Here is a 26,272-nt window from a genome sequence, read left to right as displayed (position 1 = left end):
AGTCACATGTGGCACTTGCATTGCATTTAGAAACAATGCTAGCTTACGGGGGTAACCAGCACCCTAATGCCAGGTGCTATTTACCAATCACGTGTTTCCATGCCCAACCCCGTGCAATTGCATTTTGTTTCTATCTGACCACACCGTGTGTTTTAAAACGCATACAAAACGCAAGTGAGAGGAGGTTTAGACAATACACATATACGTTTCCCATAAAACACGTGTTTCGTTGGAAACGCATATGTGTTTTGGCCAAACCCTCTCCCACTTTAAAACGCGATAAAAACGCCACGTGGGAAATCGCCCTGACAAGTTCAGTTTTTCAGGTGCCGTTTTGAAGCCAAAAGCTGCTCCTTCTCTTTTTTCACTCCACTCCTGGTTTGGACATCAAAAACTGCACCTCAAAAACTGAACGTTGGAACACACCCTCAGGGCGCTAGCGCACAGGGTGTGAGGCTCGGGCCGATCGCATATGCTTTTCTCTGGCTCACAAACCCCGATAGATATGCCCCAAGTCCCTATAAGTAGCGAATGTGAGGACTTGGTATAGCCATAACACCAAACCAGACAGATTTAGATGCCAATGAAATGACTGAAATTACAAGCTTGCTGATATCTATCTTCTCAGGCAGAACCAGGCTGATGGTAGCACCACATACACTGCACAAATACCATAATCAATCAAATGGTTCCCAGGGTTGGGTGTTTTCAATGTACATCTAGGACTGAGCCTTGGTCAAAGTGTAGCTGGTTCTAAACTCCATTGAAAATGGTGGTGGTACTTTAAGTGGTTACTGGGCAGAAGTAAGTGCAGTATGCAGGGCCCCAGGCAGTAATACTGATGGCCATTGTGTTAGCTACATGCTGCAATAAGTAGGAAGTGGGGGCCCTGAGCCTGCCATCCCCACCCTAACCGCATGGCCGCAGCACTGAGCACACAGCACCACGTGACCAAGTCCAGGATGAGGTCCCGATCGCGGAAGGATATGCTTCAGAGAAAAGGAAAAAAACACCACACACTGTACATCCCCCTCCGTGATTTTAGTACTGTCTCTTCGTATCCCTCCGTCAGAAAGAGGCGCCCCCTATCGGAAACAGAGTAGTGCTGTCGCCGTTCTCCCGCTCTCGTACTAGGACAAAGAGCTCCCCGCGCCTACAGCGGCACAGAGGGCGCCGGCACCACGACAGTCTACCGTGCCGCCAGGCCGTAAAGGTTTGTGTTTTCCCGGGCTGTCTTCGCCCCTTGCCCGGACAATGAGTCCCCCCCACATGCTAATGAGCCGCTGACGCCACATCCGATCTTTCTCGGACGCCATTTTGGCCAGGGCAGGATCGGAGCCGCCGTGTATTGTCTGGAGGAGGAACCCGGCCGCCGGCTCCCGCCTCATCCTCCTCCTCATCATCACCAACATCTCCCGCCGCCGGCCCTGGGCCTCTACACCCCCCTCCCTGCCGGCCGGTGAGGGGGAGCCTGGATCTGTCACATCCACCACTGAAGGTACGTGAGGGCCCCCCGTGGGAAGGAAGGGGAGCGGCGCCCCGCACTGAGGAGCCCTGCACGTACGGGGGTCTGCACACCGGTGTAGGGGCTTCTATAGCGAGGTGTCTGCTCTGGGGGAGCCCTCTTCTCTTCTCCCACCCTTGGGCTCGGTAGCAGGGGCACAGCTCGCTCGCATATATGGCGGGATGCAATAAGCTGCTTCCCCGTTTACCTCATGTCACATCTGTACGGCATCACGTGCACATAGTCACCTCCGAGTTACTGCATCCATGCACAGGAGGCCACCGGCATCTCCGTGTATAATGGATGAGGAGGGGTCTATCCTGTACGGGGTCAGGCCTGCCGGGCTGTCATCATGTCACACTGTTGTCATATACAGGGGACACGTGTGATTTATTTCCCCTGTGCTGTACCGGTTCACACCTGGGGGTGTAATATGTATAAAAGCAATGCGGCTGTGTGGAGGGAAGGGGTTAATTCTGGGGGCGGGTACAGTACTGCCCCCCCTCCTTCAGTCTGTCTGCTGTAAAAAGGCGCGATCCCTGGCTGTAGCCATGCTGTCCTCCGCACTTCCTATACTGTGTGCACTGTACAACAAAGGCACCTCCGGCCTGCCACCTCTGCCGGGGCATTGTCTCTTCTGCACGGACAGCGGCAGGAGGGGGTGGATGGGAAAATAACACGGAGTCTGTGCCTCCACCCAACATGCACCGGAGCTATGACTCCTAGAGGCCTGTAGGGGGCGCATTCTGTGCGCTGGGTGTGGGGGAGGGGAGGCTAAAGCAGGAACTGCAGCACAGCGCCTCCTACCAGGCTGCAGCAGCAGCATCGGAGACTGCGGAGAGCAGAACGGCCTGTGTGTATGGGGCAGCTGATGCTCACATAGTGTCTGACAGCATGTCTGTATTTACTATCCCAGCAGGACACATTGGACACTAGATGCATGGATGCTGTCTGCTCCCACCTTACCTTGTGTGAAGATATACCTGGCACCAGCCTTTCTGTACCTTCTTGATCTAATTTTAATAAGCAAAAGGTTTGTTCTCATTCTTTACATGTAACCTTCCACCTGGATGGCACCACCATATACTGTAGAAACTTCTGTTACAGCGGTTTCCATGATCTTGTGATGTGGAGCCTAATAGGCCTGTAGTTTGTTGTCACATGGAGTGGGGTACATCAAGTTCCTCTGCTTTGTAGTGGCTGCACTGCTGCACCATTAAGTGGGAAGTCGTGGGTCTCCAACGACTTTTCGCAGTATTCTTGTATTTTGCATGGAATTGACTTATTTTTTTATTTTAAATAAATGTTAGGATTTTGAGTCATTCTGATGATTTCTTATCACTGTACAGTTTTTGAGACCTTGAAACAAACTTTTTTTTTAATTTTTTCATCTTGCAGACACATTCCCCACCCTACCCAAGGTCCCCCTAATTAAAATTCTGATTCAGTTGAGATTCTCAAATCTAATGAATCCAGAAAAAATCCATCTCTGCTTGGGCAAGATTGGGTGACTATGTGGTTTCTGTTTCTATCTGCCTTACAAGTTTTAATTTTCTTTCAAATGTGTGAATCTGTGATAGTCTTATGTCCTCACCCTGGTAAATCTGAGTCCAGTGGGCACCACTCGTGTATATTGGTTATTACTATTTGGGTTGTTTGCTTTAGTTTGAAGGTTTTTAATGTGCTATTACGATCATTGTCCTTGGAGGTGTTCACCACTAGTGGTAACACTTGTTGGGTGCTCAGCATTACTATATTAACCCTGTTAATGGCCTAGAATCTGTCCTGGAGGTATTACAGTTTCGTACAACATTTTTGACCAATCACTGTAATTTCTAGTAATGCAGGGCTTCTTAAAATCTCTCGGGAACACCTTTACTGAAGTGTTTCGGCTTCATTGATCTGACGGTTTTGGCTTATTGGTTATTATTCTCACACTTTACTCTCACATACTTATGCATATTTTGTTGTTTTGTTTTTTAAATCCACCTATTTCAGCATTCAGCTACCCAACTGATATGTACAGGGGTTAATGCCTACAAAAGACCATTCATGTAATATGTCAATGACTACGAATAAGGGCACATTAGCGGTTTTGTTTTTCCCCATTTTGGCATATGGACACATACAGATTTTTTTTTTTTTCTCTTCCTGGCTTCCATTGTTTTCAATTGGCTTTTTCACACTTGAATATTTTTGCAGTGATCCACAAAAAGAATAAGTTCTAAACTGATCAGTGAGAAAAAAACGGGAGTGTGGAAAAAGTGAAAAATCACTGACGCCAAGAAGAGAAAAAGACAATCTGTGTATGTGTCCATAAACCAAGATAAGTTCAGTGAAAAGTCACTGATGTGAAAAAAAGCCAATGTGAGACCACCCTAACAAACTTGTCAAGACCTAGATGACACAATGTACACTGCAAAATTACTTGGCACTTCAAATCCTTTTATTAATGTAAAAAAATATAAAACAAATTGGTCATTAGACCTTAAAATCATACAAAAGCATGTAGTGGTGGTCCAAAACATAGATGCATCCCCTTAATATGTATATACACATATATGCAGGCAAGAGAATAAATGCAAATCACTGTAATATATAGCAAATAAGTATGCTGAGCACAATGCCAACCTTAATATAAGAGTTATAACGTTTTGGTATATTTAATGACCCAATATGGGCAACCCTAGTAGGTGATTGGTAAACCTTCTAATATTCTAAGTAATATAGGCAGTTTTAGTTTAGCAGTTGTCTGCCTGTACAGAATAAAAAGTTTTAATTATATTCATTTTGAAAACTTTTAAACATAATCATTTAACACTTAAGCCCCATTTACCGACCTCACTGGAGGAACGCTGGCTGCTGCCTAATTTCACTCCTCCTCCCTCTCTGAGCACATATGGAATACTGTATAAAATTTTTGGTGCCGGTGTATATAAAGAACAGTTGAAGTGGCACCGGTGCAGTGGAGAGCAACTTGGTTTATTGGATTATGTGGGTTTAATTACAAACCCAGGTTATCAAACTTTGGCTACATTCACACACATGTATGGGGGACGTATATACGGCCTATATACATCCCCAATACACTTCTATGGGCTCACGGCCCTGTACGGGAGCAGTACGGTGCGGCACCGTACCACTCCGTAGACCGGGAAAAGATAGGACATGTCCTAACTTTTCCTGTGATACTGCGCCGTGCGCTGTATCTTCCTATGGAGAGGGGCGGGGGTGAGCAGCATCCCCTGCTCCTCTCCGCAGCGCCGATGTATGCCCGCCGTACTATGGTACGGTGGGCATACATCGTGTGAATGTAGCCTTTGTGTTTTTATTTTTAAAGTGGGGTAAATATTATAATGCAGGTATATCTGAATGGCCACTACAGAGACCTCTCCAAAGAAATTTTATACGTAGTCAAGGTAGACAAGGGAGCTTCCTCTACACCTATACCATCATCATAGGGAGGGGATGCTTTACTGCAATTTTCAAGTGAGGTCACAGATTATCAATTGGATTTTATGTCTGGACCGTAAAGGCAACCAGGCAGCAAAAAATTGACATAAAACAATAACAGTATGTTTTTAAGCGGCTCAGCACCTTCCAGATCATGTGAGAGAAAAATTGCTGCATGCACTATTTATTTTCCCACGTGCCAACTACAGACCTCCATATAAGTCAATGGATGTGGGGGAAAAAAAACTAGATGGCACACGGATGACATCCGTATATATATTTTTTTTAAATGTTACTAGGCAACCATCTGGGTAGGGCAAAAAGTATAGTAGAAAATCATTTGATAAAAAAACAGGTTTGAATGCAATGGTGTAAATTGGCAGTATGAAGTCAGGAAGGCGGAGAGGTCAGTTCTGAAGTTAAGCTCTACCCGCCTCAGAAAATCTGTTGCCTCATTTAATGTCCTTGCCTCTGAGGCGTGATATTCACAGAAGAGGGGGCGTTCTTTGGTAGGGAGAGCTTGACTTCAGTACTAAACTCTCCATGACTTTAGAACATCATTTAAAACTTTACAAGTTAATTTTCTGAACAATACCACCACTCTGGACCATGGCAGAAACTTCATCTGATAAGTGTTAAAATGCTTGACAACGTAGTGGTTTATTGGGTGAATTTCTGCTTCTCTTTAACTGGGCCGTTTCAACAAATGAATATATTTGGCTTTTGTAGTTATTGGCTTGATGTTTAGGGTTGTTATCCTACTGGAAGGTGAACCTAGGCCCAGTTTCGAGTCTTTTGCAGCCTACAACATGTTTCCCTTGTATTTAGTTCCATCAATTTTCCCATCAAATCTTACTAGTTTCCTAGTCTGTACTTAAGCAAAGCATCCCCATATTATGCCGCCACCACTGTGCTTCATGATGGGATGATCTGGTAAGGATAATGTGCTGTTTGCTTTCTTCCAAAGTGTTTGGCTTTTAGATCAGTAAGCTAAAATTTGCTGTCATCCTGAAGAGGGCACATTCTTTCATATTCGTGATGTCTCCTATATAGCTTTTTGTGAACTGGACTTCTTATGGGTTGCTATCAGAAATGTCTTCCCTTCTTGTCACCCTTCCTTAAAGGCCCGATATGTAGAATAGTTGTCATATGGATGCATCTCTCACCTTAATTGTGGAATTCTTCACCCTGTCCAGAGTGACCATGGACCCTGGCTGCTTCTTTGTGTAGGTTTTTATTGTAGTAGGTGGCAATTAACAGTTGTACCATTTATGGATGATGGATTTGCTCCATGATATGCTTGGGCTATCAGGTCAATAATGTTTTCTAAGAAACTTTTGAGGCTGTGGTCACACATGGAATTCAAACTAAACAGGGAGGAGTTAAAGGTAAACAGTTGCATTCGGGAACAAAAACAATGTAAACGTGGATCACGAGTAATTCTAGCAGCTGGATATGACTCCTCCCCATTGTGCTATAAATGCATTGCTAAAGCTCTTGACTAAATGTATTTTAAGCTCATTTTCCTTACACGCTACAAAGTGTATTATGCTCTTCGCATGCGTATTGGCTCCGAGATCAGTGTGGCACTCCCATTGGCACTGATACCGGAGTTGCTGCGAGTGCACAGAGCTCCAATAGAGCCAAGAAGAGCATGCCGTGCTCGTGCAGGTTGGTGGGATTGCAGAGGCCACTGGGGTGTGGGGTAGCCTTTGCTCCCACTGTCCAGAGAGGCTACACCACGCCCCTAGTAGCCTCTCCGGAAAATGTACATATTAGCTAAAGTTTAGTTTAGAAAGCATTATAGTGTAAGGTAAGGATAGATTTGGGGTTTAGTATGTTAATAGGAAACTACCATCAGTTTGACAAAAATCAGCATTTATTCAAAAATAATATCTTCATGTTTTGGAACATCAAGATAACTCTCCACACCCTGAATTTCCTTGTGAATTTCTTGTGACTTTTTTGTCTATAGAATCATTGGATCCAATTGGTGATGTCTAGCGATGTTACTTTTCTTGAATTTGCCTCCTTGTCTATGTAGCCGGTTGTGGTACATTGCATCCTCTTCTTCATACTGCCTTCAACTGACATGATAGAGGGGGCAGATTTAAGACTGATATCTTCTGAACCATGACATCGGCAAATACAGTTGTAAGTTTTAAAGGGCAGATCCTCCTCTTTAATATTGTGTACTGTGTTTCTATGGGCCACACATATGGATAATAAATGTTTGATAGTAAAGTGAAGATTATGCTCTTTGAAATGACTCTAAGACCCTGTTTTGGGGTGTTACAGTTCAGAAGATATAGCTATTTGTAACCAGGACTTATTTTTGGAGAAACACAGGATCTGTCTTTTCATCGTAAAATGTTGGGTTGGTTGGGTTTTATTGTACAGGTTTTATATAAAAGAATGTAGCAATATGAAGAATGATGTATTCTTTCACACTGAAGGACTGTAAAGTCTCCTGGGGCTTCCTTGTTGGGGCTTCTGAGATCAGCCAAGCTGAATGAGCATCTTATGAAGGTAGAATGCTTTGATTTAAAATTTTGAATTCCAACTTTTCCCCCTTTTTTTTTTTTTTTTGTAGAAAATCTAAACTTTTTATCAAGCTTCCAGAGCAATCCATGGCATTTAAATGGGCTATATGGGGGTTGTAAAGCATGGCTGTTTTCTTCCCAAAACGGCTCATCTCCTAACCATGGTATTTCAACTAAGCTTCACTTCCTGGTGCCACATACTTTCTTGGTCAGGTGTAGCACTGTGGATTTTTTGGGTTTTTTTTTACCTGTTCTTTTAATGGCTCAAATGTATTAATGGAATTGCAGCACTAATGAAAGTTTCTTCTGTTCAGCTGAGTAGAGAATAGTCTCCTACATATTAAATGTTTTATACCCGTACATGCGTAACTGCATACACTGTGACCTACTGATCCGAAAAAAGGGGATGTGTTTTCTCTTGCTACCTCAGCCCCCACCAGAAATGCTGTGCTATGTGGTCAAATATTCAGAAAAATTCTCCCATTTTCAAAGTTTCCAGGCAGATAGTTTGACCCCCCTGAAATAATTTGATGACTAAACATTTCACTGTCTGCTTTATGTTGACATGTTTTTTTAATGTGTCCTCTCATTTTTGGAGGATTATACTTACTGTATATACTCGAGTGTAATTCTAGGCACCTAATTTTACCACCAAGCAAAAAGATCCCTTTTGTTAGCTGATAGGCTGACGAAGCTCATTGATGGGGCGAAACATATGCCCCTCACAGGGGGATAAAGTATACAACAGACTCATTGGATACATAGCCAGCTACTGTATCAGTTGAGCAATAAAATACAGACAGTTGAATTTGTATGTAACCAGAGGTCGCATTAACGCCTCACCACGCGTCATAGACGCGTGATGAGGCGCCATTACCCCCCGAAATAATTGCCATGCGTAAAGTTACGCTTGGCAATTATTCCCTGTAGCGCGCAGGCTGAGCGGTTCAGCGCGCGCTGCAAATGAGGTAAATGTCAGTATCGCGATCACAGCGCGCGCTGGACCGCTCAGCGGGACACGTGACTAAGGGGCGTGCCGGAGTGAGAGCACCCGCCCCAGGGGAGACATATGGGCAGTGGCGTACCGTTCGCGGTCGCCATTGAGACCGAGCCCATCAGAAGGGCGGAGCTGTCACTAATGCTGCTCTTTCCCCAGCTCTCCGCTCTCCCCCCTCGTCCGCTGCTCGGCTCCTCCGCGCTCCCCTCGACTCCTCTGCTTCCCGGCTCCTCGGCTCTCCTGTTCCTCTACTCCTGTAAGTCGCTCTGTGCATGTGCTGTGTGGTGTGCATGTGCTGTGTGGTGTGCATGTGCTGTGTGGTGTGCATGTGCTGTGTGGTGTGCATGTGCTGTGTGGTGTGCATGTGCTGTGTGGTGTGCATGTGCTGTGTGGTGTGCATGTGCTGTGTGGTGTGCATGTGCTGTGTGGTGTGCATGTGCTGTGTGGTGTGCATGTGCTGTGTGGTGTGCATGTGCTGTGTGGTGTGCATGTGCTGTGTGGTGTGCATGTGCTGTGTGGTGTGCATGTGCTGTGTGGTGTGCATGTGCTGTGTGGTGTGCATGTGCTGTGTGGTGTGCATGTGCTGTGTGGTGTGCATGTGCTGTGTGGTGTGCATGTGCTGTGTGGTGTGCATGTGCTGTGTGGTGTGCATGTGCTGTGTGGTGTGCATGTGCTGTGTGGTGTGCATGTGGTGTGCATGTGCTGTGTGGTGTGCATGTGCTGTGTGGTGTGCATGTGCTGTGTGGTGTGCATGTGCTGTGTGGTGTGCATGTGCTGTGTGGTGTGCATGTGCTGTGTGGTGTGCGGTGCGGTGTGGTGTGCGGTGCGGTGTGTGGTGCATGTGCTGTGTGGTGTGTGCGAGTATGGGCTGTTTGTGTATGGTATGTGCAGTTGCACTGCGAGTGTATGAATATGCTGTGTGTGCGCACTGCGAGTGTATGAATATGCTGTGTGTGCGCACTGCGAGTGTATGAATATGCTGTGTGTGCGCACTGCGAGTGTATGAATATGCTGTGTGTGCGCACTGCGAGTGTATGAATATGCTGTGTGTGCGCACTGCGAGTGTATGAATATGCTGTGTGTGCGCACTGCGAGTGTATGAATATGCTGTGTGTGCGCACTGCGAGTGTATGAATATGCTGTGTGTGCGCACTGCGAGTGTATGAATATGCTGTGTGTGCGCACTGCGAGTGTATGAATATGCTGTGTGTGCGCACTGCGAGTGTATGAATATGCTGTGTGTGCGCACTGCGAGTGTATGAATATGCTGTGTGTGCGCACTGCGAGTGTATGAATATGCTGTGTGTGCGCACTGCGAGTGTATGAATATGCTGTGTGTGCGCACTGCGAGTGTATGAATATGCTGTGTGTGCGCACTGCGAGTGTATGAATATGCTGTGTGTGCGAGTGTATGAATATGCAGTGTGTGCGAGTGTATGAATATGCAGTGTGTGCGAGTGTATGAATATGCAGTGTGTGCGAGTGTATGAATATGCAGTGTGTGCGAGTGTATGAATATGCAGTGTGTGCGAGTGTATGAATATGCTGTGTGTGTTTATGCTGTACGTATGCGTATTTGTTTTGTGTATGCAGTGTGTCTGTATATACTGTATGTGTGTACATGCTGTATGTATGAGGGGGTAAGCAGCGCTCACCCTCTCCTCCTGTCCCGTGCGCCGACGTGTGCCCGCCGTGCACACGTCGCCGTAAGGGGGGCCCCATGCATAAGTTTGTCATGGGGCCCAGCCTCTTCTAGTTACGCCACTGCATGTGGGCCACGTCCTGCTCCATCTCTACCTGCCTGCGTTTGTGATCGACGGGACCTAAGAGCAGTGCCGCGGTGTTGTGTAGTGTGTGCGGTGTTGTGTAGTGTGTGCGGTGTTGTGTAGTGTGTGCGGTGTTGTGTAGTGTGTGCGGTGTTGTGTAGTGTGTGCGGTGTTGTATAGTGTGTGCGGTGTTGTATAGTGTGTGCGGTGTTGTATAGTGTGTGCGGTGTTGTATAGTGTGTGCGGTGTTGTATAGTGTGTGCGGTGTTGTATAGTGTGTGCGGTGTTGTATAGTGTGTGCGGTGTTGTATAGTGTGTGCGGTGTTGTGAGTGTAGTGTGTGCGGTGTTGTGAGTGTTGTGAGTGTAGTGTGTGCGGTGTTGTGAGTGTGGTGAGTGTGGTGTGTGCGGTGTGGTGTGTGCGGTGTGGTGTGTGCGGTGTGGTGTGTGCGGTGTGGTGTGTGCGGTGTTGTGAGTGTGGTGTGTGCGGTGGTGTGTGCGGTGTGGTGAGTGTGGTGTGTGCGGTGTTGTGTGTGCGGTGTTGTGTGTGCGGTGTTGTGTGTGCGGTGTTGTGTGTGCGGTGTTGTGTGTGCGGTGTTGTGTGTGCGGTGTGGTGTGTGCGGTGTGGTGTGTGCGGTGTGGTGTGTGCGGTGTGGTGTGTGCGGTGTGGTGTGTGCGGTGTGGTGTGTGCGGTGAGTGTGTGCTATGTGTATTACCGAAATTTTCATACTCCTCCTCGGGTAAAAATACTCCTCAAAAATGGTGAGAGGAGTATTTTTACCCTTCTGGAAAAATGTTAGTGCGACCTCTGTATGTAACTATATATTTTATAATTGTAGATCCAGACAAAAAAATGTTTTGTCCCCAGTGACAATCAGTTTCAAAAATGTTACCTGTAATGGGACCAAGGATTATTAATAAAGCTTCATTAGACACCTTACAGCTGATCATTACAGTCTGGGACTATAGTAAAGCATCCAGAGAGCTTCACCAAAGGTCACGGTGGGCAGAGGGGTTCGTCTGTAAGTCGGGTGTCTTTAAGTAGGGGACTGCCTGTATAAGTGGTAAGGGTACCCGGGGGGGGGGGGGAGCCAGAAAACAGAAAAGCACGGGAGCACTGCAAGGCGATCCAGGGAATCCATATCCCTTTGAATATCTGGAAGGCCTAAGTCCTGGTCGTTTCAATTCACTCAACCAGCATCAGTAGATTAATTCTATTTTTTACTGCTGTAAAAGACAGATCAGCTGATTTCCATTTCGCTGCCATATGTATTCTTGTTGCCAGGGTTATGAATTGAATCAATAAATCAATCAATGAGCTTCGCCAGCCTATCACCTAACAAGAGTACCGCTGTGGTCACTAATGTTGCATTACCCAATAGGGATTGGATAAGGCCTTTACCATTGTTCCATGGAACTGAACACAGGGCAATGCCACCAGATATGTGCCATATCCCCCGGAGCATTACAACACCGAAAACAAACAGATGTTGGGCAGATGGAGGTACATATTTGCGAGACAGTTAGGTGCATGTCAGGGAGACCTGTTGGCTACCTTTTGCTAGTGTGGTGCAGCAATGTCTCCTTCTCGGCAACGAAACTGCAAGACTTGTAGCCCAGTTTGTCCTGGGTGCGCTAGTACCACAAATGTGGTGGTAACCTTCGTGCACACGGGTATTAGCAGAAAAGGGCGACATTCAGAGTCACAAAGTACAGGCTATAAAATAAATTTTTTTGATAATGTGCAGTTGTGAGGGTATATTTTTCTTTTGTGTGATGAGCTACATTTTACAGAAACTTAATGTTGGGGCAACTATAACTTATTGATAAGAATTTACTAACTTTCTATGTAGAGGAAAAGAACATCTCTGATTTCTTTCTTTGGATTTTTAGCAAATTTTTTGGCCCAGCTTACCGTAGCGTGGAAATAATAATATCTTTTCTATGGGTGACTACAATTACCCCAGTGCCCTTATTTATTTATTTTTTTTCTTTCGCCCTAATTTTAATGAATAAAAGCAAAAATTCAGTCTCGTTTGTTGTAGCATTGCCATTTTAGAGGCATAACTTCTGTATTTTTCAATTGACTGAGCTGGTTAAGGCCTTTTTTTTTTTTTTTTGCGAGTAGTTCTTCTATTCAGTTGTATCGTTATGGGCCACATAACATTTTACAACATTTTTAGTGCAATATACAGCTGACATCTGCAACTAATGGCACAGTCTCTGCTTGTGAGCCTTATATAATAGTCCTGCGTATGTCCGCAAGTGGCTCAATTTGCGATAGCTGTCTGTTAACATTATATACGACAATGAGTTATGTTTATATTTCATATTCTTCCTCGGCTAAAAATATTCATCAAAAATGGTAAGAGTATTACTCTTCTGGAAGAATGTTAGTGCAAACTCTGATGGTGAAGTCTTTCCTCTGGCCATAAATACAAGCTTTTTTTTTCTGCTGCATTACACACAATTTTTTTGTGTTCTGGTAATATCAAGGTGCTTTCCAGATGCTAATATCTTGGTAGATATACTCTGTTCTAGAGGGTTTCTGTCTTTTGTGTTCTTGATGACCTATTTGTAGGTTATCATCTGATATGTTGGCTTAGCCTTGTCTGACTCCCATGGGTCAGCTGATTTCAGCGCCATATCAATGGGGGACATGCCTGTTAGACCAGCTCAATTTCCAGTGTGGTGGGAAGCCAAGAATTACTGCCCCATTTCAAATGAATGTAGTTGAGCTGCTATACTGTGTAAGACCATGTACATGGGGGAAGAGTATAGAGTGTAGTTAAAGGGAATTTGTTAACACGTTTTTACAGATACAGCTAGTGACCGGTTCTCATAGAGCCATATTAACTAAATTACAGCCTTCTTTTAGCTAAAAATAGTTTCCCCTTACATGTGCATAAAATCAGCTTTATGTATCTTTGTTACCTGGCATTAAAGGAGGTATGTCTTGCTTGGCCAGCTCCTTCCAAACACTGCTTTACATGCCTAATGCCTCCTCACTATTCATAATTTTTTGTCATGTGACCAGGGTGATGTCATCTAAGGTCCCCCAAAATTTGCCTTGTGTACCTCCATGTATGTTTCTGATCACATGAAATCACATCATGTCTTCATGGACTTCTAACTCTCCCCATCCTGTAGGAAAGCATGGGGTGAGAGGGAGGGAGGTTAGTATACCTCTCCTCATTGCATGCACCAACCAATGCAGCTAATAATCTTGGTTGCTCTCCTCTGCACCCGTTCGAGTTTGTGTGTCCTTTTTATACACTGGTGCCCAAAACTGCACACAGTTTTCCATGTGTGGTCTGACCATTGATTTGTATAAGGGCAAACCTATGTCCTTATCATGAGAATCTATTCCTCTCTTGATACATCCCATAATTTGATTAGCTTTAGCAGCAGCCGCCAGGCTCTGGTTACCAAAATTAAGTTTACCATCCACCAATACCCCCAAGTTTTTTTTCAGCTCTAGTTTTACCATGTAATTGACCGTTTAGAAAATAATTATACTTTTTACTTCCATAGCCCAAGTTCATAACTTTACATTTATCTGCATTAAACCTCAACAACCATTTCTCTGCCCACTCCTCAAGCATCCCTCTGTAATGCTAAACTATCGACCTCAGTATTATTGAAACTTGACTGTGTAAACCCATTACAAGGTCATTAATAAAAAATATTAAAAAGTGGCCCCAATACTGACCCCTGTGACACAAGGCACCAATTTAAAAAAAGACACCATTTCCTATACGTAAACCGTTTTATATTTCTCTATTTAAATATTGGCAGATGGTCCCTAAGTATTTTTTCCAGGCAGCAGAATGTCCTAACAATCGGGAACAATCAGAAAAATGTCTGTAATTAAGGTACAGTGCTTTAATTTTAGGTGATATGGGAAGGCCTTATAACTGCATTGTTGGTCTGGGGGACACACACCATGTTTGTTAACAGGTAATTGGTAGCCAGTCCAATGTCTGTAAACTGGAGTCCAATCAGTGGCATGAGTATGGTTTTCTGTTTGGGCATCTACAGGCGGCAGTGTTTGTTGCTAAGCAGGCCTGGGCATATTTAAGCTGCTGCCTGGAAAACATACTTGTTATGCATTGGGGACTCTGAAGGTCTCCCTCATGAGTAATTGTAATGGGGAATCTTCTGCAATGTGTTTTTACCTGTAAGAATAATTTGAAGAAGGGACTGGGTATATAAAGGTACAGCATTCTCCCTATGTTAGTCAATATAATGTGGTCGTCAAGTGATGTAAGGAACATGGGGTACATATACAACCAAAAAACATTACAGAGCAATAAAAATGAGGACACTACTCACGAGACCTACTATCGCAAGCTACTGCTTTGCAATGGAAGGATAGATAAACTTGGTATAAAAGGATGAAGCATTTATTTGGTCTGCAATCATGTTACTGTTGCATATACCATTCTGTTTGAGTAGTTCAAGAGACTTCCTTGATTTCTTGTTGGCATATTCATTTTTGCAGCAAGTTGCTGTTATACTGTGTGTATGTGTCAACACAGAGATCGCAATAACGCCTCTACAAGCATCTGACGCATGCAGAGGCTGATTTACTCTGGCCAGTAGTGATGTGCCGCTGCCGCCTGCTAGTGTGCAAGGAGCAGAGCGGACAGCGGAGTGCACAGAGCAGTCACGTGCACACCCACCCACTACACTGCAGAGACGTCTCTGCTTCTGCCGGCAGAAGAGAAGCTAAAGCCACGCCCCCTGAGCACTCACTGCTGCCGGTCACTGTCTTCTCCAAGCTGCTCTGTGTCTCGTGTAATATCACATACAGGAAGCAGCAGGGGAATCACATTACACTAAAAAGGGGCGGGGCAAGGCACAGGCAGGAGGACCGGAATTGTGACCACTACTGGGGTCTCTGCTCCTCCTGACCATCTCTCTAGTTCTAATAGATACGGCTGCACTTGCGCGCTAGCAGATTTGGCAAAGTCTGAGAGAAAGGAGAGTGGAGGAGCGTTTGATTTCAAAGGTGTTTGTTGTCATCTGCTGTGGTGGTCCTGTGCCTGCTGTGGTGTTCTCACAGGTTTGTGTGACTGACCTATTCCCAGGGAGTTCAATTGATTAATACTGGTTATCTGAGCCTGACATTAGATGTATTCAATAAAGTACAAAATAGTTATGATTGAGATTCTATGCATGGGTGGACTCCATGGGACCCAGGAGGTGACAGTGATCTTACAATGGTCACAAGAGCTTACAATCTATGACAATGGGGGAAGGGACAGGAGGTGACAGTGCTTGTCCAATGGTCACAAGAGCTTACAATTTATGAGGAGGAGCAGGGGACACAGGAGGTGACAGTGCTTGTCCAATGGTCACAAGAGCTTACAATCTGTGTAGGAGCAGGAGACGGGGGAGGGGAGGATTGGTTAATAAGAACAAGCCTCCAACCCTTTGGTTGGATGCTGGAATTGGGCCCCCACTTACCACCATTCCGTACGGTGTGCTGCTTTATAGCCCCGTTACCCCTGAGGACGCCATGATATTTGGCGAAACACGTCGGTGGGATATACTAAGAATCTATTAGTTATACTATAGTGTGTAGTAGTCCTCCCCCTCAACACGCCGGAGGGTGGACAAGAGGAAGAATAATAAATTACTTGCTCCCCATGCGCAACCTCTACGGGGGATCATTAGGGAGACCACTGTACCCTAGCATGAGTTTGAGAAATCGGGAAGATGTGAAATGAGTTCCCACATGGAATAAATAAAAGTACCACACAATCATACTCTCGGTGGTTTTACCTTACTCGATCAGAAACGGGGAATAAAAGTGTGTCTGCTAATAGTGACCATTTCGAGCAAATTGGGAAAATAGATATAAATCTCTCTCCTGAGATTAGGGAAATAGAGACTTGAATCCCTCTTGCTGAAGCTCATGTTTAAACCCCAGCAACTAACGCCATGCGTGTGTGCTAGGATATGTTTTCTGATCTACAGTTGTGTTGTAGTATATTATATATTCTTTTACTAGAATGCTTGTTTAAATTAAAAACATGACAGTATTCCTGCCTCGAAAATTGCCAAATTATCTCATAGGGTAAACACTGTTACTATTTTTTCCATTTAGCCTTAGACCAGGCAAAATGTTATGCTGTTCCCAAAATGGTATTGGTATAAATATCTGCTCGTCCCGTTGACACCTTCTACTACTGCATGCTATCAAGTAAAAGTACAAACAACTTAGTCGGAGATGCAAAAACCTCTCAATATACCTACAGCATACCTACCAAACTATGCACTTGGAAGAACGGCTTTTCCTGCAGGCTTTTGGAATGCAACAAGTGAAGAACAAAAACCTGAATTTAGAGCCGTCAAAGTGGTTGAAGGCCTACTTGCATTTCATTGTAGGATTTTAACCATTATGATTTTACCAGCTTTTATAGAGCAATGTCACAGCACATGTGTTGTCAATATCTTTAATTTACATTGCGATGTGAAGTTGATTTCATCGTTAGGAACTTGGGGCACGTTCATTATAGGCTGGCGCTAAGTGCCTCGTATGATGGTGTTTTCGCCCCTTGCTCACCACCTGATAAATCCTGGTGGCCAGCAGCACAGCGAAGTACTGCGCTGCTGGGGGACACTTCTACACCATGTCTGACCTAGTGTAGAATTGTGCCACCGCCTGTGCAGGTGCATGACAGCAATGCTAAACACCCCTCCCTGCCCAACAGGCATAAAGGACGAGTATTGCATTTGCAAGTTACCCTGCAGTACTCGGGCTACGCCGCCCAAGCACCACAGGGAACCTCCTATTTTAATTTATGCACTCAAGTCACCTGCCTGGGAAAGGGGGTGGGGTCAGAGCTAGACCTCCTGCCACTTGTGTTGGTCAAATTTACAGATGTTGCACTGTTTCCTGCGATAGTGTTACGATGCAGGATTATTATAATCTGCAGTGATTTAAAGGCGTTCTTGTTGCTCCTGTGTATTCCACATGAATACCACAGTGTTTAAATCCTTGATAACAGCTTTGCAGTGTAGACTATGCTGCTGTATGGGAATAAGGTTTTACACAAAACATTTTGGGGGGAAAATAAATTAACAATGTCGAAGGCTACATTCACTTGACCGTAAGAAAACGGCTGTATGCTTACTGTACCGCTTTTTTACGGGTTACATGCGGCCACATTCATTTCAATAGGTCCAACCATTTATATTGCAGTTAACACCGTAACATATACTAGCCATATAAAAATACAGAGCATGTCCAATTTTCTCTCGTATTTCAGTTCCGTATGTCCTAAAAGTCTATGGGGACGTATAAAATACAGGTTACTTACGTGCTGCATATGGATGAAAAACGTAAAAAAATATACAGGCTCATACGGCACGGAAATGCAGGACATGAGAAATCACACATTTGTATGAATGTAGCCTTAAGATGTTCATGTACAAATTATGGCTATAAGGCCTCACTATCATAATGCCTGATTCTTGGTTTTTTCAGTGTTGTAGGTTGCATTTACATTGACATATGCTGTACGGCTATGGCCGGGCGGGCATACGTCCGGCGCCATAAAGAGGAGGGGTGATCCCTCTTCTCTCCATAGAAATCCACGGCGCGCAGGCCGAAACACTGGGAAAGATAGAACATGTCCTATCTTTTCCCCATGTACAGAGAGGTACGTGCGGCCATTGCCGGTCTATGGGGGTAGTAGGTACGCCCTCAGGCTTGCAGCCGTACATACGTCCCGCTGCGGTCGTGAGAATGTGGCCTTATGCTGTACTGCCTGGGTGACCCGCATGTGTTGAATTTTCATATCTTTTCCAAGACTGCATGCTTCAGAATACTATCTTTTTCTTAATAAAATCCATTTGTCAGAGACCAAAAAAATTTTGCTTGGGTTACAATAATAAAATATACAGTTCTGACTTGGGCTGACTCACACAGCCGTTCAGGGGACGTATAAACGTCTCATACACAATCTCCATCGGCCAGCAATGAGCGCCCGGCGACGTACGGAAGCGGTACGTGTGTGTGGCACTACAGTTCCATAGCTGTGAAAAGATAGGACATGTCCTATCTTTTCTCGGCATACGGCGCCATGTATCCCTATGGAGAGGGGCGGGGGTGAAATTTTTCTGTGATGAAATTGGTAAAAACTGACGCAATGCGATTTTTGGCAACTTTCAATGTGCACTTCAAATGATAAAACTACTTTATTCTTTGGTTTGGTAAATTTATATAGGTTTTGTGTTTTTAATACACTTTCAAAAATTAAAATGTGTACAAAGGTGTTCTAGTGAAAAGGGTGTGATTGCAGTATATGGCGTTTTGTAACTAATTTGTAAGACCCTGAGGTTGCATGACATCTGCAAAGACTTGAGGCTGTCATGGCAACCAATTTTGGGTTTACGGTCAGCTCTTTTGCATGTTAGTGGGTTATGGTGGCAGTCCTATCGTGGGTTGGCAGCCATTTTGGTATGCACAGTCAGAGCATGCCTAAATGTGAACATGCTCGGCCTGGGGAAATAGACCCATCTGCTGGTCAGATCCCGAGTGCAGTAATGGGAGTCCTTGCATCATAGAGGAATATGATCTGCCAGCCAAACAGCAGTGCTAACATTTGTTAAAGGTTAGGTGTTATATTTATTTGTATCTAAAACTTGTATCAATTATTTTTTTTCTTCTACCAGGCGGCAATAATGTTTCAACTTCCGGTGAATAATCTGGGCAGTTTACGAAAAGCAAGGAAGACAGTAAAGAAGATCTTGGGTGATATTGGACTAGAGTACTGTAAAGACCATGTAGACGTGAGTGTCTGTTTTGGATGAAATTGAGTGTATATAACCTGTAGTAGAGACAATGCTGCTTTCAGAAGGGCCTTACTTTAACTGCAAATTTATGTGTAGGGGGGTGTACATGTATGTAATTTAATTGCTTGTTTTTTTTTTTTTTTTTTTTTTGTTTTTTTTTTTGGTTACCTGCAGGAATTTAAGCAATTTGAACCCAATGACTTCTATGTGAAAAACACATCTTGGGATGATGTTGGCTTGTGGGACCCCTCACTAACTAAAAATCAGGTATTATTTGCACTCTTTAATCTGTTAACCTTTATAAAGACAATGGTACCTCTGTGCTAAATTTCCACGGCCCCTTTCCACTTTGCAATATATGTATAGCTTTATACCAGCGGAAAATACCTCTTTTAAGGCCTCTTGCCCACAAACTGTGTTGAAAATTGTATGCCTTTGCTGAGCAAAAAGCGTGCAGGTTTGGTCAGATTGTGTTAAGAGTTTTTCAGAAGTCAGTCTTCATATCTATAGTTGCTATAAATAAAGCACTTTTTCCCCTCTTCCTAAGGGTACATTCACACGGCGGTGTGCGCTGAGGAGGAGGAGGTAACCCCTCCCTACTCCATAGGAAACGGGGGCACACTCGGGAAAAGGAGCATGCTCTCTTTTCCCGGTGTTCGACACTGAACTGTGCCACACATGCCGCCACCGGGCAGCCATTGCCATTTATGGGGACATATATCCCCAGAGATGGGCGCATACAGTCCCACAAACGGGCATGTGAATTAGGACTAAACGTAAAGCCATGTCCTGATATCAGTTGGGAACAGTTTTGATTTTGTTGTTGCCTGGTATATTGCAAAAGAACCAATGCACACTTTAAAAATTACGGTCGGTGCAGATTTGATACTTAGTTTTGTGACATTAAATAATTCAAGATAACTTGTCGTCTATAAATTCAGACATCTGCTTATTCCTTTATTAGCTAGACATGAGTAAGATAGTATGGACATGATGAAAATCGATAAGCTTGGTCTTTAAAAGAGTTTGATCAATTAATGGGTTGTCAGTTACACTGACCATGTATTATATGTGACATTATATTTCGTCTGTAGCGCAGCATATTACACTAGGGTTCAAATGGTCACATGTTCAGGTGCCCACGTGGGACTAATAAAACACCAAAAAATTAGATGTACGGTATTTTAATAAAATTAAAAATGTGAAGTGCTAAAATAACGGTACACGGCATGAGATATTAACCGGGCCCTTTCCTGTTTTTTCATGTCCATTTTTCACTCCCCACATTCAAAAATCTATAACTTTTTTTTTATTTTTACACGTAAAGAGCTGTGTGACGACTTGTTTTTTGCGTAACAAATTGCACTTCATAGTTATTGTATTAAATATTCCATGCCATGTACTCGGAAGCGGGGAAAAAAATTCCAAATGCAGTCAAAATGGTGAAAAAAACGCATTTGCACCATTTTCTTGTGGGCTTGGATATTACGTTTTTTCACTGAGCGCCCCAAATGACATGTCTACTTTATTCTTTGGGTCGGTACGATTAAGGGGATACCAAATTTGTATAGGTTTTATGTTTTCATACATTCAAAAAAATAATTTTTGTACAGGAGGTTTTAATTTTTGTAATTTCTCCTACCCCCCTCCCCCCCCCAAATTCTGGCGCTAATAACTTTCTTATACTTTGGTGTACGGAGCTGTGGGTGGTGTCATTCTTTGCGAAATTTGATAATATTTTCAATATCATTTTTAGGACTGTACGACCTTTTGATCACTTTTTATAAAAATTTTTTAGATTTTTAAAAATGGCAAAAAAGTGCCATTGTCGACTTTGGGCGCTATTTTCCGTTACGGGGTTAAACGCATTGAAAAACCGTTAATATATTTTGATAGATCAGGCATTTTCAGACGCGTCGATACCTAATGTGTTTATGATTTTTACTGTTTATTTATATTTATGTCAGTTCTAGAGAAAGGGGGGTGATTTGAGTTTTAGGGGTTTTTTATTTTTCTTTTTACTATTTTTCCCTAGGTTGTCTGATCGATCCTATCGTATTGAGATACTGTAGTATGGCAGTATATGGGGATTTTCCTCCTCATTCCTCCTCGTTCATTACAATGTGCTATCAGCACATTGTAATGAAGGGGTTAAAACGAAATAGCCTTGTGTCTTCAGAAGACCCGAGGCTACCATGGAGACGGATCGCCGCTCCCCGATGACATCACGCCGCTATGCCGGCAGCCATCGCTGTGATAACACCCGCGATCGGTGCTGCAATATGCAGCAAAGACTTACCGGCTATGGAGAAGGCTCAGCCCGTGAGCCCTCTCCATGCAGCGCGACCCGGTCGCGAACTAGGTAATTACCGTCACTATGAAGTGCAATTTGTTACGCAGAAAACAAGCCCAACAAGCCTCTTTCCTCAGAAAATGAAAGATTATAGATGTTGTTGATAAACTGATATTCCAAATTGTAGTCTATAGTATAGTCCATATTAATTTAGTTTATCGACCACTTGTCCAGCATGCACACCCCCTTTAGAACTGTGCCCCTTAAGTTCCTCCTGTATAGAAAATGTAAATGGCACTGTGGAGTGAGGAGCTTTTTCACATTTGTCTAGCCCTGTTCCTTTGCCTGTTATAGGGATCAACCTACATTTTTACATTTTACGGCAATGATCAAAAATAATCATGGTGGTGGTACTTAAATATTTTAAGTGATGAGGAACTGCTTAGAATACCACATTGTCAATGTTGTCTAGTGCTGTATTGCTGAATTTTCTATTCTTTTCTTACAGGACTACAGAACAAAACAGTTCTGCTGCAGCCAGTGTCCTTTCTCTTCAAAGTTCTTTTCTGCCTACAAAAGTCACTTTCGAAATGTCCACAATGAAGACTTTGAGAATCGGATCCTTCTCAACTGCCCATACTGTACTTACAATGGAGACAGAAAAACTTTGGAAATGCACATTAAGGTGTTCCATGCACCAAACAACCCTCAACCAAGCCCAGTTCTCAGTGCTTTTAAAGATAAAAATAAGCTTGATAGCCTTAAACCTAAGCAGGCTGACAGTGTGGAGCAAGCGGTTTATTATTGTAAAAAGTGCACTTACAGAGATCCTCTCTATGAAGTGGTGAGAAAGCATATATACAGGGAACATTTCCAGCATGTTGCGGCCCCATATGTTGCCAAGGGTGGTGAAAAATCGCTGAATGGTGCTGTGTCAAGCCCAAGCAATGATGGGGGCATTCATTGCAAGCGTTGCCTGTTCATGCCGAAAACTTATGAAACCTTAGTTCAGCATGTAATTGAAGATCATGAGCGAATTGGATACCAAGTGACCGCTATGATAGGACACACAAATGTAGTTGTTCCTAGGTCCAAGCCATTAATGCTGATAGCTCCAAAGCCACAAGATAAAAAACCCATGGGCATTCCTCAAAGAATGGGTCCAATGTCCACAGGAAATGTCCGAACTCTTCCTTCTCAACAAATGGTGAACAGACTTTCAATACCAAAGCCATCAATGAATTCCAACATGATGTCCAATGTCCACATGCAACAGAATAACTATGGGGTGAAAAGTATGTCTTCGGGGTATCCTGTTGGGCAACAGATGAGGTTAGGAATGGGTGGTAATGCTTCTGTGTCCATCCCCCAGCAATCCCAGTCCATGAAGCAGATGCTTCCTGGTGGGAACGTGAGGTCTTACTCTCTTGGTAACGAGCAAAGATCGCCTGCCCCTTTAAGGTACTCTCTACAGTCTGGAAACTCTGGCCTTTCAGGAGGCCATCTAAAACCAGCTTCCATGACTCCATCCCATGTTGCATCTCGAGGGCTGGTTCAGTCTGGGGCAAAACCCTCCGCAGCCGCTGCTGCGGCAGCTGCAGCGGCCGCCAATTCCTCATCCTCCACTCAAAAGTGGAAGATATGTACAATTTGCAACGAGTTATTTCCTGAAAATGTCTACAGCATACATTTTGAAAAGGAGCACAAAGCAGAAAAGGTTCCAGCGGTAGCCAACTACATTATGAAAATACATAATTTCACAAGCAAATGTCTATACTGTAACAGATACTTGCCAACTGACACTTTGCTAAATCACATGCTTATCCATGGCCTCTCTTGTCCGTACTGTCGATCGACTTTTAATGATGTAGAGAAAATGGCAGCCCACATGAGAGTGGTTCATGCAGATGAAGAAATGGCACCCAAGACGGATTCCACCTTGACATTTGATTTGACATTACAACAAGGAAGCCACACAAACATCCATTTACTGGTCACCACATACAATCTGCGTGATGCTCCTGCTGAATCTGTAGCTTATCATGCACAGAACCAGCCTGCTGCTGCAGCTGCCACTGCCGCTGCTCCGCCTCCAAAATCTCAAGCAAAGACAGCCGAGAAGGTGGAGTCTTCTGTCAAAAACCTGCCACAAACGGCAGTGCCGTACAAAAAAGATGTAGGTAAAACACTTTGTCCTCTCTGCTTTTCCATCCTAAAAGGACCCATATCTGATGCTCTTGCCCATCATTTGAGGGAAAGACATCAAGTCATCCAGACCGTCCATCCTGTTGAGAAAAAGCTTACCTACAAATGCATTCACTGTTTAGGCGTTTACACCAGCAACATGACTGCTTCAACTATTACTCTGCACCTTGTTCATTGCAGAGGTGTAGGCAAAACCCAGAACGGACAGGACAAAACAGGTACAATTAAAATTAATCCAACTCAAGCAATGTCTTCAATGAAACGTTCCAGTGATTTCATAGATTTTGCACTTGCCAAAAAGAGGCGGCCAGATGATGACCCTGATGCTCCGATCATTTTAGATGATAAACCTGAAGAGCCAGTTGTCTTGGCTTTGGACCCCAGAGGCCATGAAGATGACTCCTATGAAGCCAGAAAGACATTCCTTACAAAATACTTCAACCTTCAGCCCTATGCGAGCAGGAGAGAAATTGAAAAGTTGGCAGCCAGTTTGTGGTTATGGAAGAATGATATAGCCTCCCATTTCAGCAACAAAAGAAAAAAGTGCACTCGAGATTGCGAGAGGTACAAGCTCAATGTCTTGCTTGGTTTCAACATGAAAGAGCTCAATAAAGTCCAACATGACATGGACTTTGGAGATGAGTGGAAGTTTGAAAACATAGATGAGAGTCAGTCTGTTCCCAATGCAAGTAAAACAGTGGACAAGAAAAAACTGAATGAGTCTAGTTCGTCCGAGACATCTGAAAACCCTGCAGACGACTCAAGTGAAAGTGTCCTTGAGCAAACTCCAGAGAAGAATGTTAAATCACAACGTCAAGAACAAAGCATTAGCCTCTCGGAGGAGGATTCGGTGGAATTGCTAGAAAACCAAAATGCAAATGCTCAGTCAAAAACAAACCATCTTTCTAATGAAATCATTTTGGACAGCTCTGATAGTGATGGAGAGGAAGCTGAGCCCTGTGGGCCAAAGGTTGAGGTTGTACATCGCAACAGTGATCCGGTGGTATCACAGCCAGTGTTGAATTTGGAGAACAGCGATCCAGAGGTGAGGCAGGATATACTCGGTAAGGATTCAAACTACAGTGAAGATTCTGAAAATGGCCAAAACCTGGAAAAAGAGGGAAACGCGGAGGAGACAAAATGCAAAACAAACTTTTTTGACAAATCACAAGAATTCTGGTCTGAAGAGAAGCCTGTTTCCAATGTGTGTACAAAAGAGGAAAAATTGTCTGAGAAGCCGATGGAGTGGCAAACTAGCACAGATGACAGAGAAGACGGTGATCACTTTAACAAGACTGTTACAGACAAAATGCACAACAGTCTACAAGGAGTAGGACTCGGTAGCCAACAAGTATAGGTTTAATCTTTTTAGATACCACTTGTATGTACAGGATTGTTAAGCTCTTCTATCAAACTGTTACTTGTGGTAGGTTTCCTGCACAGTGATGGAGTCTGACGCTGGAAAATCCACCCTTTATTTCAACCGCTTACCTTCCTCCTGCGTTTGGCACATACTGATGTGACAAGCAACATTGGACGATACGAAAAGATGTTTTATCCGCTTCCTTTTGAGTTTCTCAAGATGTTCATCATTTTTGTTATTTTTCTATTTTTGTTTTCTCTTACAAAAAATTTAAAAGGTAAAAAAAAAAAACTTGATGCAGAGAAACTCATCAAACTTCAATGAATGCAAGGTTTCCCTCCCCTGAACTACATGATGCCCTCTGCAGGTTATTCAGAAATTTTCTGGCTCACTGTGTATAGAAATTTGGGACACACATTTATTTTTTTCCCCACTCCTCCCCTGGACATGTATTCATTCTGAATAGTTAATATGTATATTTGTACAGTATTTTAGATTTCTTCAAAGTGAGACTTCTGAAATTGTTCTTGTGTACCCACTATAGGTTTTTTTATTTAGTGACGGCCTGCTGTGTAATAACGCTGTATCTAGTTTACTTGGCAAAAGGCTTGAAACTGCTATAGTTAAGAAAAAAAGATAAAAAAACACACTTATGAATTTTGAACTTGGGTTTTTGCACATAATCTGTACAATCTGAAAAAGGACTTGGTAATAAGAAATATATCTGGACTATTGTAATACATTGTTTGCTGCCCCAAACCTTGATCATTGAGCTGATGGAAAAGCTGGTATCCTGGAAGAGAGGTAACTGTATATTAAAGCTGCCATGGTGCTAACGTACTGCTCAGGCGACTATTCCGTGGAGTGAGTATCCAGGATGCCCATCCTTTACTTGGCCTATGGTGTCATAATGATGATGGTTCCCAATAATGGGATTGACTGTGCATTCCACAGAATGGCCGCTTCTGCTGTTTTGTAAGTGGCATGTATGCTTTAAACTAGGGGGATCCATTGCAAGGACAAACAAACAGTTTGCTAGTCAGAATATTCCGATACCTTTCTAAAGGTAGAGGTCTGTATAATATGTATTGTGTTTTAAGTATCAAGCAAGAGAAAACACAATGCCGTATTTTTTGTTATTAGTATATTTAGTTGCCCACCTAGTGGTGATCATTTATTCCATCTAATATTTGGCACACTGTTGTAGTAGTATTTTGTGATCTTTCTTTCCCTTTGTATTCATTTAAGCATCTAAATAAAAAGCTGTATTGTGCTTAATGTCAATCTTTGGCTGTATTCTGTGGATCCGTGCTCAGGTGAGAAAAATGTTTTGTATGGAAGT

At 43.6% G+C, this 26,272-nt stretch overlaps 1 protein-coding gene across 6 annotated transcripts; it reads left to right on the top strand.

Annotated features, from left to right (window-relative positions):
• The first annotated feature begins 973 nt into the window (after positions 1–973).
• Positions 974–26,214, top strand: ADNP (activity dependent neuroprotector homeobox). 6 transcript variants are annotated; one of them, XM_072110631.1, is made up of 5 exons: positions 975–1,213; positions 2,424–2,537; positions 18,950–19,066; positions 19,244–19,336; positions 21,871–26,214. In XM_072110631.1, the coding sequence occupies exons 3-5, from the start codon at positions 18,959–18,961 to the stop codon at positions 24,922–24,924; spliced, it is 3,255 nt and encodes a 1,084-aa protein (XP_071966732.1). In that variant the 5' UTR covers positions 975–1,213; positions 2,424–2,537; positions 18,950–18,958; the 3' UTR covers positions 24,925–26,214. The 6 variants fall into 6 exon arrangements, with proteins under 6 accessions (XP_071966734.1, XP_071966733.1, XP_071966732.1 ...); XM_072110630.1 differs by having other exon boundaries at positions 2,421–2,537; XM_072110629.1 differs by having other exon boundaries at positions 975–1,498.
• Positions 26,215–26,272: the final 58 nt, after the last annotated feature.

The sequence above is a fragment of the Engystomops pustulosus genome, chromosome 6 (genome assembly GCF_040894005.1).
Source record: "Engystomops pustulosus chromosome 6, aEngPut4.maternal, whole genome shotgun sequence".
Lineage (NCBI taxonomy): Eukaryota > Metazoa > Chordata > Amphibia > Anura > Leptodactylidae > Engystomops > Engystomops pustulosus.
The sequence above is the reverse complement of the archived record's forward strand: the minus strand, read 5'-3'. Positions and strand labels throughout refer to the sequence as shown.